We start from the raw sequence: 16,208 nt of genomic DNA on the forward strand, positions 1-16,208 counted from the left end.
TCAGAGGGGATCCCAAATCACTATGATCTTGGTTAATAAATTCAAGAAGCTTCTTGTTAAAGAACTCCACCCCACCCCCTACTTCAGCCCTGTTAAGTGCTTGAGTCATTTGAAGCATGCTTAAACAAAACAGTTCTAGCTCAGTAGTTGTCACTTGAAAATTGAACAGGGAGTAGCAAGAAATACGGACATTACCCCTTTTTTTAAATTGAGAAGTATGCTTTTTGATTAATTAGAAACTTGAGAAATTTGGAATATATTTAGGGGATTCAAGAAATTCATGGGAAAGTTCTAGTATCGCTTAATTCCATACATTGTTTTCATGAACTTTTAAAACTTCTTCATATACTATTGAAGTATCCATATGCAAGGATCCTTACAGCATGAACACCCATTACAATGAAGAGAATCCAAAAAATAGTAAAAGAAACATCCGTTAACTTTGTTTTGTGTGTGCATGCGTGCGCATTCAGTATCTAAAACAAAATCTCTGCCATCGAGTCAATTCCAACTCATAGTGAGCCCTGTGGGACAGGATAGTACTTCCCCGGTGGGTTTCTGAGACTGTAACTGTTTATGGGAATCAGAAGTCCTCTTTCGGGTCATCACTTAATCCTTAACCTAACGTAGCCTTAACCATAACTCTTAATAAAAGGAAAGAAAGAAAGAAATCCTCTTTCTTTCACCCAATGGCTGGTGGTTTTAAAATGCTGACCATGTGGTTAGCAGCTAAATGCATAGACCACTATGTCTCATGCAGGTAGTTATTGAGCTGTTCTGACTCTTTTGAGCACTGAGGATCACCAAAAGCAAATCCACTGCAGTCAAGTTCAGGATTCCTACTCCTAGCCACCCTGTATAGTCTTTATGGGAGCATTCTCATCTCTCTCCTGTGGAGCTGCTGCTGTGTTTGCAGTTACCGCTCAATGCTTACCTGACAGCACCACCACAAGGGTTAGGGCACCAACAAAAACCAAACAAAAATACACAAAGACAAGCTCACTGCCATTGTGTCCATACTGAGGGAGATAGAGGAGACTTTCTGCTCCCATAAAGATGTACAGCTTTGGAAGCTCACCTGTGCAGTTCTACACAGCCCTGTGGAGTCACAGTAGTGAGCAAACCAAACTCCCTCAATGGGGCTCACCATCTAATCAAGGAAGGCAGTGAGGACTCTTTCTCATGGATGAGAGTGAAACAGATAAGTAAAGGTGAGCTGAGGGCCTTCAATAAAATTAAACCCGGATATATTTTTTAAGGGTAAGGAGTATAGGAAGTGATGCAACTTGGGAAGAAGAGGTGGTTGAGAAAGTTCATGGATGACAACATCTGAGGAGAAGTTTGAAAGAAGTGAGCCACGTGAAGGGAGCAGAGCTCTTATCAAGCAAAGGGGCTTAATTGTGTTGGTTTATTACAGATTGCCTTTTTGCTGGAAAATAGCTCATAGGTGTGTGCGAGGGCTAACAGACATGAGCCATGAAAGGAGATAGAGGTAATCATGGCTGATACATGGCCAGGATGGTGGTGAGAATCAGTGATAGTCTGGTGGTATTTTGAAGATAGGGCCAATAGATTAAATGGGGGTCCTATTGTGATTCTAGATAGTACCAAGAATTTCTGGCTGCTTCGGAATAGTCATAATTGACTTTTACTGTAAGAGAAAATGGTTCTTAGGAGAGTTGGGGGAGGGGGGCATTTTTATTTGGCGGTATAATCATGTTTGGTTGTAGTATACTGAAAACCACAGAGATGGCATTTCCCCCTCCCTCCCCAACGAAAATGTGCTGCAGGGCCTTTCAGAGACATTTCTTTATTCCACTTTAGACCTCGTGATTTTTCTTTTTCAAATGGTGATGGCCGTCATCTTCCCTAAGCGCTTATTTGTAATAATAAAATGACGATGAGTTTCAAGTCTCAGTTGAGTTTCAACCATCTTTTGTTTTCATTCTTTAAGCCCCCATTCTCAATGTTTAATAGATGACTCGTATTCAAAATTTCTTAACATGGAAGTAAGGTATTTTCCAATTTTCATAGTAATTATTGGAACCTTGGTGACATAGCGATCCTTGACTACAGCTTTGGTATGATGACTTATATTTTTGGCTCTTGCAAAAGGGAGAGCAAAAAGGAGTCTTTAATGGAAGCTTGATTTTCAAGAAATTTCACTGAAAAGAAATTAAGTTTCGCTCTCGGTAAGCAGCAGAAGTGGAGGTACAGGGAAATAACAAGGGGCAAGGGAAGAGAGCTCAACAGCTGGGTTCTCAGAGAGCTACTGCTTCCCACACTGGCTTCCATGGTCTATTTTGTCTCTGGAAAGGTCGCATCCAACCAAACAGCAGCTTCTGGGGAGGTCTGCAGGGCAAATTCAATGTAAAGCATAGAGGTCAACTCAAAAGATTATGGCAGCTGTTTGGGGGGATTCCAAAAAGGTGATCTGGATAGATTTTCTCAAAGGACATAAGATGATTGTGGAGATTTATAATGAAGAAGTTTAAAGAAAACTGGAAATTGCATTGGTAAGAAAAGACTTATGAGAATTATATTGCAGAATTTTTCTCCATCACAGCAATATAGCTGCTAATTTTTTAATGGTGATCTGGGCTGTCTGTCCTACAATAATTTGGTTGCGGAGCCTTCCCCCACCCACCTTACAGCCCCAATGTTGCCCATGCGGACTGCCTTTTGTTTTCCTTTCCCCAGAACTCCAGGAGTATTGAAATACAATTTTGACTCCCCAGAATGCCATAACTGCTGTTGGTTGTGATGTCAACTGAGAGCCCAGGATTCTTTGATGAAGAGGTAGAGAGATGGAAGTATAAAGCTAGATGAAGAATAGGTCCAGAAATAATAACTTCACATTCTGGTATTTTTGTAACTCATACTTGGGAACTTAGAGGGAATGAACATTCAGCTGCCTGAAGTCTTAACTGGGAAAAACAAGCAGTTTGATAGAGAAGTTTTGACTCATGGCAAAGTGAACAACTGTTCCCTCAAAAGGAGAACTCTTCTACCTTCTGTGGAATCACAGCAGTATGACCTACCATGGCAAAATTACATGATGGATTCTATGGCGGTAATGACATGTGTCAATGTGTCCAATTGGATAATTTGTATTTAATATTCAGATGAAAGATGTAACTCTTTAACGCAAATGGCAACTGTGTGGGTGCATAAAGGGGACAAATTTTAAAAAACATGTTGAAATTAAATTTCTGGTATATTAAAGAACTCTGGTATAAATGAACTGACTACCAAGAGAACCACCCCCTCCCACTCCCAGTGACCCAATTCACTTACTATGGAATATTCTTGTAGAATCTCAGAATTACATGAATGTTATTTATCAGTTGTCACAAGCATCTGCACCATCATATTGTGTTTCTTTGAATCAGAGACACTGACTAAAATGGCAATGTCTGAGTCTGGCCACATTTTCAAACATGCTAGGTTTGTCATGAGCTCTATTATTGCATGAGTCTGATGAAATTAAAGCAGTTGATCATTTATACTTGATTGTTACTGTTGGTTGCCCCCTTCCACCACCTTTCCCCCATCCCCCACCCCCAACCACACACACACACACACACACACACACAATTAGAGCATCTCTGAGCAAAAGTAGATGACACTGGCAACATACTGTAATTCACTGCAAACAAAATCAGGGCCAGTTTACAGAGCTTCATAGATACTGTCTGTGATAGCTCAAAAAATCTGTTTTGTTGGCTAGAACCTTATGGGTTGTGCTTTATTCTCAGTCTCTATAAAATTGCAGGGTTTGGCTTTTGTTTTGCTTTTCTTTTACATTCTCTGACCATCAAACTGTCCATCAAGACTAAATTACTCCCTCTCTCTTTGAGCCTGCCCTTGGCTATTTAATTTTCTTTGTTCACTCTGCAAGCCTTTGTTCTTGTTACTGCTCTTTACATGCATTGATTTCACTGCCCAACCTGTCTCTGCAGACTCTAAAAAGGTTCTTCTTAAAAGGAGATGGGGGGGGTGGGGGGGAGGGAAACTACTTTTTCAGTGAACACTGGGAGAATATTTTTGTGGCTTTCCTACACCCTCCCCTCCCCCACCTCTTAGCCCCGAATTCTTGTTACACCAGTCTCTGGCTCTCATCAAAGATATCCAACAACTGCTCATCTAGGTAGGGGGTGTGTGATTTAGTTTTATGGATCATCCATCTCTTCTTTGTTCTATCCAGGAAATCGCAGGTCCATTTCATGTTTGCATGGCCTTTATAGCCAGGAGATGCCGTCATTAAACAGAAACCTGATGTTGCATGGAAGGGAAGACGTTTCCCTTTAGTTTCATTTACTTCCTATAATGAGACTATTGCACATAGCTCAATAACAGAATTTTATATGCAGACAGCAAGCCTATTTTTAAGAAGCTCACATAATCCGACTTAAAACAAGTTAAGCTTTTTAAAATTCATTGCAAGGCTCCTGGAAAGTTTTTACTTTGTTTGTTTTTAACTAAGTATTCTAACTACTTTATTATTTTCTAAACCTTTATACTGCTACTCTCTACTTAAAATTAACTTATATAGGGATGCCTCGGGGATGTTGCAGGTTTGGTTCTAGCCCACAACTATAAAGCTAATATCACAATAAAGCAAATGGCACTTAAATTTTTTTCTCTGTACATATAAAAGCTGGGCTTACAATATATGCTGGTCTACTAAGTGTGCACTATCTCTAAGGAAAAAATGGAATATTGTGAGAATTATCAAAATATGACACTGAAACACGAAGTGAGCACATGGGATTAGAGACATGGCAGTGACAGACTTGCTCCATTGAAGGTTGCTTTGAAAGTTTTGTTTGGAAGAAGCACATGTTTGCAAAGCACCGTAAAGAGGGGCACAGAGGTGTGCCAGCATGCCTGTGTCTACCACATGTCATGTTTCATTGTGTCTCTGCTCTAGCTCAGATTTTACCAAAGCACTGAAGGAACCAAACCGGTTTCACTGTAATTTTAAAGGCCTTGTGAATGCATTGGAAACCCTTGGCTAGGGAATCTTGGGCCCTTGAATCTTCTAGCTGATAGCTGAATATTTCCTGTAATTTTTGGAATTAATTATTTCATCATTGAACTATTGACAATTAAAAATAAGCATTAGAATAGGTAAATCACTTTGAGGATCCCTGTCAATCTTCCAGATTAGGTCTTTGTCTTATCTCCAATAATGTGGGTATCTTAGGTTTTAAGACACCAATGAATAGGAAGGAGAGAGATGTGGCAGTCCACCTCTCTGAAAGTTTGCTATCTCCAAAACCCACTGGGACTGTTCCGTTCTATCTTATAGGATCACTGTGAGTCAGAATCTACAGCAATGGGGTCTGAAAATAGAATGTACATCAAAAGATAAAAACTAATCCTTTTATAGGCGTAAAGACTAAAGAGGATTTTTGTTTATTTCTCCTGTTATTAATTAATATTGAGACAAATAGTATTTTCACTTATGAGTTGTGCACATGGTCTTTGTGGAGTCCTGTGTAATACTGACACACTGCATCAAAATGGCTAATGTTGGTACCGTAAATTTTTCTCTGAGCAGAGAAGATAGAACACCATTAGACACTGTGCTTAAGAAGGAATGGGAAAATATAAATGAGTGTAATAGAGAACATGTATAAATTGCATAGATATATGCCAAAGGGAGACCTTTGCAAAGTAAAATTAGGAATGAAATGATAGATAATGGGATCAAGGTTTGTGTGTGTTCATGAGTATTCTTACCTCAATTCTAAGACGTCTATGCTTTGAATAACACGCATCAGCACTTCCCTTGGGCATGCATCCAGACACAGGCCTGCCAGGCAAGAACTGTCCTCATTTATCAGACAGATAAAATAAGCATAGCCACTTAGCACAGACAGCTTCTCAAATCACATGGGAAGACAGCGGTTGAGCAAGTAATACATCTTCACAGGTTAAAATTGCAATGTGCTCTTGGCCACATCGGCTCTGATTCATCTCAAAAACAAATTGTGAGAACTCTGTATAGGGGAGAGTGGGACAAGAAGAATGTGCCCCTGGTGTTTTGGGGAAAGTGCTAGAAAGACCCGAGCGCTTTCACAATAGTCTGTTGACTGCTAGAGATGAATGTTAAGTCATTTGAAATCCACGATCCTTGATTTGTCTTGTCTTGTCTTTCAGAGGGCACCCAGGCAACATGGGTGACTGGAGTGCCTTGGGCAAACTCCTGGATAAGGTCCAAGCCTACTCCACGGCTGGAGGGAAGGTGTGGCTCTCCGTCCTTTTCATTTTCCGCATCCTGCTCCTGGGGACGGCGGTGGAGTCAGCCTGGGGTGATGAGCAGTCTGCCTTTCGCTGCAACACCCAACAACCTGGTTGTGAAAACGTCTGCTATGACAAGTCTTTCCCCATCTCGCACGTCCGCTTCTGGGTCCTGCAGATCATATTCGTGTCTGTCCCCACGCTCTTGTACCTGGCTCACGTGTTCTACGTGATGCGCAAGGAAGAGAAGCTGAACAAGAAAGAGGAGGAGCTGAAAGTTGCCCAAACTGATGGGGCCAATGTGGACATGCACTTGAAGCAAATTGAAATAAAGAAGTTTAAGTATGGTATCGAGGAGCACGGGAAAGTGAAAATGAGAGGGGGGTTGTTGCGCACCTATATCATCAGTATCCTGTTCAAGTCGATCTTTGAGGTGGCCTTCTTGCTGATCCAGTGGTACATCTACGGCTTCAGCTTGAGCGCCGTGTACACTTGCAAAAGAGACCCCTGCCCGCACCAGGTGGATTGCTTCCTCTCGCGCCCCACCGAGAAAACCATCTTCATCATTTTCATGCTGGTGGTCTCCTTGGTGTCTCTGGCCTTGAACATAATCGAACTCTTTTACGTCTTCTTCAAGGGCGTGAAGGATCGGGTGAAGGGAAAGAGCGATCCGTACCACGCGTCCGCGGGTCCCCTGAGCCCCTCCAAAGACTGTGGCTCTCCAAAGTACGCTTATTTCAACGGCTGCTCCTCACCTACCGCGCCGCTCTCGCCCATGTCTCCTCCCGGCTACAAGCTGGTGACTGGAGACCGAAACAATTCTTCCTGCCGCAATTACAATAAACAAGCCAGTGAGCAAAACTGGGCTAATTACAGCGCAGAACAAAATCGAATGGGTCAGGCAGGCAGCACCATCTCTAATTCCCACGCACAGCCTTTCGATTTCCCTGATGATCATGAGAATCCCAAAAAATTAGCTGCCGGGCATGAACTGCAGCCACTCGCCATTGTGGATCAGCGGCCTTCCAGCAGAGCCAGCAGTCGGGCCAGCAGCAGACCTCGGCCCGATGACCTGGAGATCTAGACGCAGGCTCGAGAGCGTCCCCATTCCACTCAACGCTGGTGGAGAAAGAAAAGGTGCTGCTGACCATGCAGCTGAGGTGTTCATTTTGTTCCTTTAAGAGGCGGTACTCCACAGCCTCTTCGAGGAGGCTTAGAAAACACAAAGGCATTAGATGATTGATCTAGGCTCTCTGAGCGTGTCTGGGGTAAGGGGGTGGAGAGGGAGGGGGAATGGGAGATACGTGTTGGTATTTAAAGTAGCTGATTCAAAGAATTTAAGTTTTAAATAAAAGTTGGAGTAGTTGGGACATAGCCCTCCCCTGCCCCATACCCTCCCTTGGTTTCGTGTATTCGAAAATGGGTGATAATCCATAGCTAAATAATGTTTTGTTTTACCAAGAAACCGAAATAACTTTGGCCAGGAGAATGTGCTTCCTGAACCTCTTACTGCTTTTCAACAAGAAAAGACAACAATGTCCTATTGCCCCCGTTAAACATTCCATTGTTAAATTTTGCACTTTGAAGGTAAGCTTGTTCAGGCCTGACCCTCCAGGTGTCAATGGACTTAGGCTACTATACTTTCGGTTTGGGGTATAAGTTCAGAGTTCAGAGAAGGCCCACAGAAAAAGGCTTTCCCTGCATTTGCAAATCTCAGCCAGTTATGTGTACCTTCTGTTTTGCATCCACTTGCATCCCATCATTACCTTTTTGTCATCATTCCTCAACTGCGATTCACATTCATTTAATGGTTTCTATACGCCTTTTTAAAACAGTGTGGATGTCACTTAACATTTTTTGAGTTAGAGTCAGGGAGGCAAGCCATCCTCAATTATTTAACAATCACTTGTATGTGTGTGGAATGGTGTATTTTAATTGTCATGTATTGGTACAAGCAAATGCGGCATCAACTCACAAACACAGATTTGAAAATAATGCACCCACAGTTTTGAGCCTTTCTCGTGGACTTTGTTTTGTGGGCCAATATGGTGTTTACATGATATAATTCCTATTGTGCAACTAAAGCACACTTTTTTTTTCACCCTCCCTAAAATGGTTTTTCCCAGAACATCCTATTATGGATACTGGTTTCATTAATTCTGATTCCTTCTTTCTTTTTCTTTTATTCTTTTTAGAATGCAGCAGTAATGCTATTGTTGAAATGAATGATTTTCTTTTCTTGAATTGTAATCACTGATGCTTGAATGATAGAATTTTAGTACTGTAAACAAGCTGTAGTCATTAATGTGAGAGACTTAGAAGAAAAACCTAGAGTGGACTATTAATGTTCCTAAGTGAATTTTGCTGTAACTGGTATTTTTCATTTTGTCCTTCTTAATACACATTACTTCAGAATTTGCTTGCTATTATGAGTTTGACAGTCAGTCTTTTGGAGTGACAGCAACTTTGATGTTTGCACTAAGATTTTATTTGGAATGCAAGAGAGATTTGAAAGAAGTCTCAGTAGTACACATGTAACTAATTTATTTGAAATCTTTGCTAAAGAAATCTACCAGTTTCTTCAAGTGCCTTTTAAAAACTTATCACAGATGATTGGTGAAAATACTATCGTACCTGTTGTTTCTTGCACATCAGCTACAGAAACAGCTTTGTACAGTGAGAAATACTAATTTGTTTGACATTCCATGTTAAACTACTGTCATGTTCAGCTTCCTTGCATGTAACGTAGAACCTAGTCCACCATATCATGTGTTGTGTTCTGGAGAGTGTTCTTTATTCAATAAAGTTTTAATTTAGTATAAAGAGAGCTTTTGCTATTTTGTGTGATTCTTTCTTTTTTCTTTTTCTGTACAGCCATTTCATATAGGAGTACACAATAAACCTCCTTCTTCAGATCATGGTAAAAATCACTCTATCCCACAAGCATAGCCACTACAATCTTACTAAGGGCTGGAGTGGTAGTCAAATGGGAAAGATACTGGCCTGAACACCAAAATCTCAGCTCTTTTCCAATCAAATTATTATTACATCAAATAACAATCGTAATTGCAAGCAAGTTGATAGCCACTAATAACTGATGTGGGATGGGTGTGATTTAAAAAAAAAAATCATTTATCAGTTCACAACTATCAATGATGTCTTTAGTAGTTGTGAAAGAAGTATGAGAAAAGTAAGTGCACATTTTCAGGAATCTCATTTCAAGGGAATAGAATCTGGGTTGTGCTATTGTTTTAAATACAAAATGTGCTATCAGTATTTTAAGTTACATTTTAAGGAAGTTTAATTCACTATATTGCTTAAAAATACCAAAGCCACTGCCATTGAGTCAATGCCAACTCATGAACACTTATTACCTATCACAAAGCAGACAACTCAATCATTAGAGGAGCTATAAGTAAATTATAATAAACATCCAGTTCAGTTGCTGCTTTGGGGGGTGGGGGAAATGAACAAAGTTGATGCCATTTGTCTCAGACCAAGGGATTATCTGATTTTTCCCCCCAAGTTTATAGATCTAAGTGATGATGTCAATGTTTTGAATTTATTTGACCAGTTGAGAATCAGATAGGAGAAGCAGGTTTTCTATGTTTATACGTGTCTACTTGACCACGAACAATGAAGATGCTATTAATTTATTTGTCTTTGTGTATCTTGCACAAGCTGGATATATATATGTAATGGGGTAAACAAGTGGTTAAACTATTAAATACATTTCTAATGTGTATGGGGTGGGAGAGAAAGTTCTTACAGAAATAGCTGTATAGTTCATCCCAAACATTTCTGAACATAAGCTATTTTCACTATTAAAAAAAAAAAAGAAAGATTATGCATGTGCCCAGTTTACAAAACAAGAAGTATATAAAGTAGAAAGCCAAACCTCTCACCTCTACGCCAACATAACACCAAAACACATTATGGTTCAGTCAATTCCAGCTTGGCAACCTCACCAGACAGTGTGGAATGACTAATGACAAGGCCAGTAGCCATGTAATTAACCAGTGCATCACCAAGACCCCAGCATGCCTACCACTGCCAGAAGAAACCACTTAAAAACAAAACTTATCAAGCGTTTTCAGTCCTAGGATTTAAAGGATCTGTCCTATGAAGCTTACAATCTGAGATTCTCCAGAATATTAAAAAAAAAAATGATGTTCCTTTCACATTGCTTAACTTAATTGACTGCTTTTACTGCCTAAAAATTCAACTGAGCTGTATTTTAGGAATGATGAGAAGATGAAGTTTCATGCCACAAAAATATGTATTTGAACACTGAACATACATTTCTCATGTCTAAATGGAAAACTGAATCTTCTAGAAGTAGTTCTGTCTAGTGGAAGTTTTAATGGTGCTTCAAGTGTGTTACTGCATTCAACGTGGCAGCTCCTGGCTACAGAACATGTGAATCATGGCTACTGTGACTGGAGAAGTGAACTCTCTTTTATTCTTAATTTAAAGAGCTGTAGCTACTGTATTGGCCTGTGTGGTTCTAGAGTCCTCTGGGGTGGGCAAACTTTTTTTTTTTTTTGTAAACAACACTGAAAGTTTGGCAGTCCAGTGCACCCGGAAGTGTCTTGGAAGTCTGGTGGTTTGCTTCTAAAAATCATCCACTGAGAATGCCACGGAGCACAGTTCTAATCTGTCGCACGGGCTTGCCATGAGTTGAAATAGATGTCTTAAGCAACTGGCTTGGTTTTTTATTTAGGAAAGTAATTTTAAGGAACCCGTGACTTTTACATGAATGTCCATGACCTTTTAGACTGATAACCGTGCATTTTACATGATCATTGTGTTTCTTTAGAATTTTATATGAAGGGTCTGCTACCTTTTTAAAAAAAAATCATTTTATTAGGGGCTCATACAACTCTTATCACAATCCATACAAACATCAATTGTGTAAAGCATATTTGTACATTCATTGGCCTCATCATTCTCAAAACATTTGCTCTCCATCTAAGCCCCTGGTATCACCTCCTCATTTTTCCCTTCCCTCCTCGCTCTCCCCTCCCTCATGAGCCCGTGATAATTTATAAATTATTATTTTTTCATATCTTGCCTTGTACCAGTGTACATCCTCTGGTCTAGCCAGACTTGCAAGGTAGAATTTGGATCATGATAGTAGGGGGGATGGGGCGGGGTGGGGGAGCATTTAGGAACTAGAGGAAAGTTGTATTTTTCATCGTTGCTACATCACCCTCTGAAAAGCCTAGTGCCTTTATTTGATACCACTTCTGAAGCACATTGTTCATCCTCTAGGACAAAGGCCTTTCTCTTACTTTATTTTGTGAAAATTGCTGAACCTCTCAACCTGCTCATGGTGCTAGTTGTTTGCCCACACACTGCCTCTCCTAAAAATTCCAAACTTCAAATTCCAACATGCCAAAACATCTGTGCTTTGCTCTTGGAGGGAGAGCAAACTAATGAAGTTTAGGGGCTTATTAAAGTCTTAAAGTGAGCTCCATTTATAAACAGCACAGCAACAGTGTAGAAACATGTTTATAATCCTTACTGGCTCCAAGACTCTGTTTTTACCTTTGTCTTCATTGGGCAAAGTATAGCTGAGCCCTTGGCATGCTAGAATTTGCAGCTAGCAATTTTCAGAATTGAAAAGCAGACCAAGGCAGAAAACTGCCATAAGAAGACTAGAAGGAGAACTTTCTGTATAGGGTAAAGATACTTGGGAGGAAAAAGCTTACGTTTGTTTCCTGGTCTTCAAGAGTGTTGACATTTCTAGTCAGACTATTTCTTCTAGCCTCCAGATGTTTCCTTCAAAGACCATAGCTTATTTTGGCTATGATCTAGAGTAATTTCAATGCCCACACATGTTCCTGTTGAATATAAAAAGTCTACTTTAGAAGACCAACCAAGTCTTGTTTAATGCAGTGCAAGGTCTGCTCCCAGGTAATGTGAAAGGAAATGGACCCTAATCTAGTTTTGGGGATAGAGACTCCAGTCAGTCCCTCTACAAAACTGTGCATCAGACTTAGCACAGACAGAGACCTCAGCTCTCAAGGCCGCAGGAGTCATGAGACTTACTTTATGTGAAAAGCAAAGGAGAAGAAAAGAACTGTCTTTACGTTAGAAAATGAAGGCCAGACAGACACATTTCAGAGATTTATTTATTCTAATTAAACACATTACTAATTTCAAAACCCTTTTCCAAAGAAATGTAAGCTAATCTTAAACCAAAGACTACAAACATGACTGCAACCGAATTTAACTCAAAGAGGTCTAAAGGTTGACGCATAAGACTGCTGCAATGGTGACTCGTTTCCTGAACTCAGCAACTGAGTTAGATCCATCTTTATGAAGCCCAGCATCTGAACTTCTAATGATCCACCTTGATTTATCAATATATAAAGACCTAGTCAAAAATAAATAGGCACAACTGAGAACTGGTTAAAGACAGCTTGGGTTCAGAGACACTTTTCCCCATGACTTGGCTACATTTATCACTGACTGTCCTTGGGAGGGCCAGGTCATTTTAAAATGTTTTGAGGAAACCACCTTACATTCATAAGTTTCAAATTTCAGTGAGTCTGGTCATTTGACAGTTAACTACATCCAACACTCTGTCATCTATAATTCAATGTAAAACTCAAATAGGTTTACATGTTATTATTTTCTATATACTTAAAATATTTTATAACATAGTTAAAATATAATTCAATGATGCAATAAGCTATAATATGATTGGTATTATTTCTTTCAGTGCAGAACTATCAATCCCATATTTTCCTAGTTTTACATTCTTTGTTTATTCAGTCTAATCCCTGACTAAACATTTCTGATTCATGACAGCTCAAAAATTATATTTTTCTATAAAATTTCGTTCATATCTGAAGCTTCAAATCTATAATTTATTTCTCATACTGAATATACAGTCAAAATTAAAATGTATTAAATGATACAAAGCATCTATCAAAATGTGTCCCTTTAGAAGGGGACACATCTAGAACAGCTTTGCTGTTACATTAATATATATATATATATGTGTGTATGTGTCTAAATATATACAAACCTAGAACAGTTTTGTGGTTAGATTTGGTTTACTGATTTGTGGTATCAAACACGATCCTTTGCTATGTATACCTTGATACCTTATAACTTGCTCCTTCAAATATTTACCTTTTAACAAACAAATACCAAGTTAAACATTTCAAGAGTAGCTGTGGGGTGAGCGAGCTAGCAGATGTTTAGCCTTTGTAATTAAAGAGTGCCAGTGGAAACGATTAAAATATGCATTTAATTTTCATCTTTACTTTGGCCCTCAATTGTCTGGAGGACTTGCAGCACTTTATAATTAAAGAGTGCAAGGACTGTAGGGGATGGCTACCTGAAACTCTCAAAGTGGCAAATGTGGGAACCAAAGCACCACTGGCACTAAAAGTGGCAAATGTGGGAACCACGGCACCACTGGCACTGGACCCGGCGTTTTCAGTGAGTATAACAGCCAAGCTCCACCTCCACACCTATCATTTCTACTTGATAATTAGCTCTTATGTGCAAAAGAAAAAAGAGCTAGAGAGCTGTAATGTATTATAAGTGATATAAATCTGGCAAAAACTTTAAAGATGAGAAACTGCTCATAAAAAAGTACTTTGACCTTGTAAGAAAAAAGCAATTCTAATGGAGAAGAAAGAAATGTTGTTAGCTAGTGCAGTCAGAAGAATTTCAGGTTTTTATTTATTTATTTGTTTCTTTTATTATCTGTTGTGTTTTTTTTAACTTTGGAAATAAATTAAGGATTAAAGGCCACTCTTTCAATTTGTAATGTCTTTGTCTAGCTCAGTGATAGGCACATATTTTGTAATGTGACAGAGCTAACTGGGTGTTCAGGTATTTCACCAGGGTTTTGTTTTTACTTTAAAAAATATTTTTAACAACCCTTGCGATTTGTGACTAAAAGCTAGATGACCTTTAAAAAGCAGGCCCTGGTTTTAAAAGCCACATTACTTTAAGTCTTTGAATATTTTCAGGAATTGAAAACACAGATTCTCCAAAGCTCCTTGGGTTTCTGGGGAATTTCCAGCATTTGTAAAACACAAACTCTGTTGTTTCTCCACATACTACTGTCCACAAAACCTATACATATAAGCAATACAAATGCGTTCTGTTGTGAAATGAGATTTCAAGTACAAATGATTGTAAGTGGTGTTAGATGAGATATTTACAACAACGAGGTATCTGAAATACTTCTTGACACCCTGAATAAGAAGTGGTCTTGTGCACATCCTTACACACTATGAGTTTTAAGAGCTGACACTTACAGCAAGTCTTGTGCCTTCCTTGTTATTTTTAGTATCTCCCTAAACCATAAATACAACCATATGTTAGGGCAAAGCGGTACTGATGGTTTGGACATGATGTTCTTACTTTTATTTTTAACCATTCATTTCCATTTATAGCAAGTAACATGTATTTTTCATCAATGATGAGTTTGCATACTCTCAGTTGTTTGTGGGTTGGAAGTTTGAGGAATAGAATGTTTTTCTTCTCATGCCTTTCCATATCTGAGTCTAGGACACTTGTCGAATCTATGAATGGTACCCCCTGCCCCCGCACCACCCCACCCCAATGCCCCTTCAATTGATCCTAGGAAGTTTTCAAGGTATCAGAAGCACCCAGTAAGCTGAAATGGAAATTTGGGGGTCAAGTTGATCAATGTGTGATCTTGAGCAAACTACGAGTATGTAGACACCGAGTCTCACTCAGTCCCTGTGTTAGTCTGGGTTGACTAGAAAAACAAATTCATAGACACTCATATGTGTATAAGAGAGCTTTATATCAAAGAGTAATCGTATATTAAGAAAACATCCCAATCCAGTCCAGATCAAGTCCATAAGTCTAATATTAGGCCATTATGTCCGGAACCAGTCTGTAAATTCCTCTTCAGACTCACACAACACATGCAATGACACCAAGTGTAGGAAATTCACAGGCTAGTGGGTGGAAAGTCTGGATCCAGTGGCATTGTAAGCATCTCAGCACTGGCAGGAGTCTCCACATGGCTCCTCTAACTCTGGGCACTAGGTAGTTCCATGTGTCTTGTCAGCTGCAATGTCTCCCAGAGAGTGAGCTGAAAGAGTGTCTCCTGTCTCCAAGGAGGAACACAGGAGTTCCCAGAATCTTTAGGAGAAGGTTATGCCCGCACAAAGGTCTGATTGCCGATGACCTGATTGACAAACTATTATATAACTACCACAGTAAACCCCAACCGAGAGAGTAAAATATCACTGCAAGTTTGTTATGACGAGTAAATGAGAGATGAGCAAAATATATTTTTTTAATGCAGTAAGTCCTTTAGGAATCCTGGTGGTGCACTGGTTAAATTCCTCAGCAGATAACAAAAAGCTTGGTGATTAGAGCCAGCTGTTCTGAGGGAACTATAGTGGCATAGTGGGTTTTGAGTTGAGGTGTAAGCTACAAGGTCAGGAGCTCGAAACCACCAGCCCCGCTGAGGGAGAAAACCACAGGTGCATTTCTACTCTGTCCTGCATGGTCTCTATGAGTAGGAATAGAGTCTATGGCAGTGAGTTTGGTTTGTTGTTTTACTCTCGGGGATCAATATGTGACAGTCTATTCAGTAAAGATTTACGGCGCTGGAAACCCTGTGGAGTAGTTCGAGTCTTCCTATAGGGTTTCTATGAGTTGGAATCGACTGAATGGCAATGAATTTTTGTTACCTAATCATTAAGATTCTTATTAAGGGAATTGACCAATGGCAAGATAAGACTTCCTAGAAAAAAAATCAGTACACAGCCAAATTCTGAATGTCAAAACATCACTTCCGCGGTTTCTACCGCCTGCAAAATTTCTAACAAGAATAATAATGATATATCAATTTATGCAAACACAAGACCATTAAAAACACAAACCTTAGTGCCCTCTACTATTTTCAATGCTGTACATGAGGACTAAAAAGTAAGAATAATAGAAAT

The 16,208-nt window shown here is 39.6% G+C and overlaps 1 protein-coding gene and 1 non-coding gene across 2 annotated transcripts in view; one reads left to right on the forward strand and one right to left on the reverse strand.

The window, feature by feature from the left end:
* The window catches only part of GJA1 (gap junction protein alpha 1), a 13,976-nt gene extending 4,900 nt beyond the window's left edge, over window positions 1-9,076 (forward strand). Inside the window, exon 2 of the mRNA XM_045294469.1 lies at window positions 6,169-9,076. Coding sequence (XP_045150404.1) covers window positions 6,185-7,333 — 1,149 coding nt within the window. The 5' untranslated portion in view covers window positions 6,169-6,184 and the 3' untranslated portion in view covers window positions 7,334-9,076. The remainder of the gene's footprint in view (window positions 1-6,168) is intronic.
* A 33-nt stretch (window positions 9,077-9,109) lies between these two features.
* LOC115871126 lies at window positions 9,110-9,243 on the reverse strand. Its single transcript, XR_004047106.1, has one exon. It is a non-coding gene; the product is annotated as a small nucleolar RNA SNORA29 (small nucleolar RNA).
* Between the last annotated feature and the right edge of the window lie 6,965 nt (window positions 9,244-16,208).

This window comes from Echinops telfairi, unplaced genomic scaffold, assembly GCF_000313985.2.
Source record: "Echinops telfairi isolate 266 unplaced genomic scaffold, ASM31398v2 ScPeMD7_3533;HRSCAF=4204_0, whole genome shotgun sequence".
In the NCBI taxonomy this organism is placed as follows: domain Eukaryota; kingdom Metazoa; phylum Chordata; class Mammalia; order Afrosoricida; family Tenrecidae; genus Echinops; species Echinops telfairi.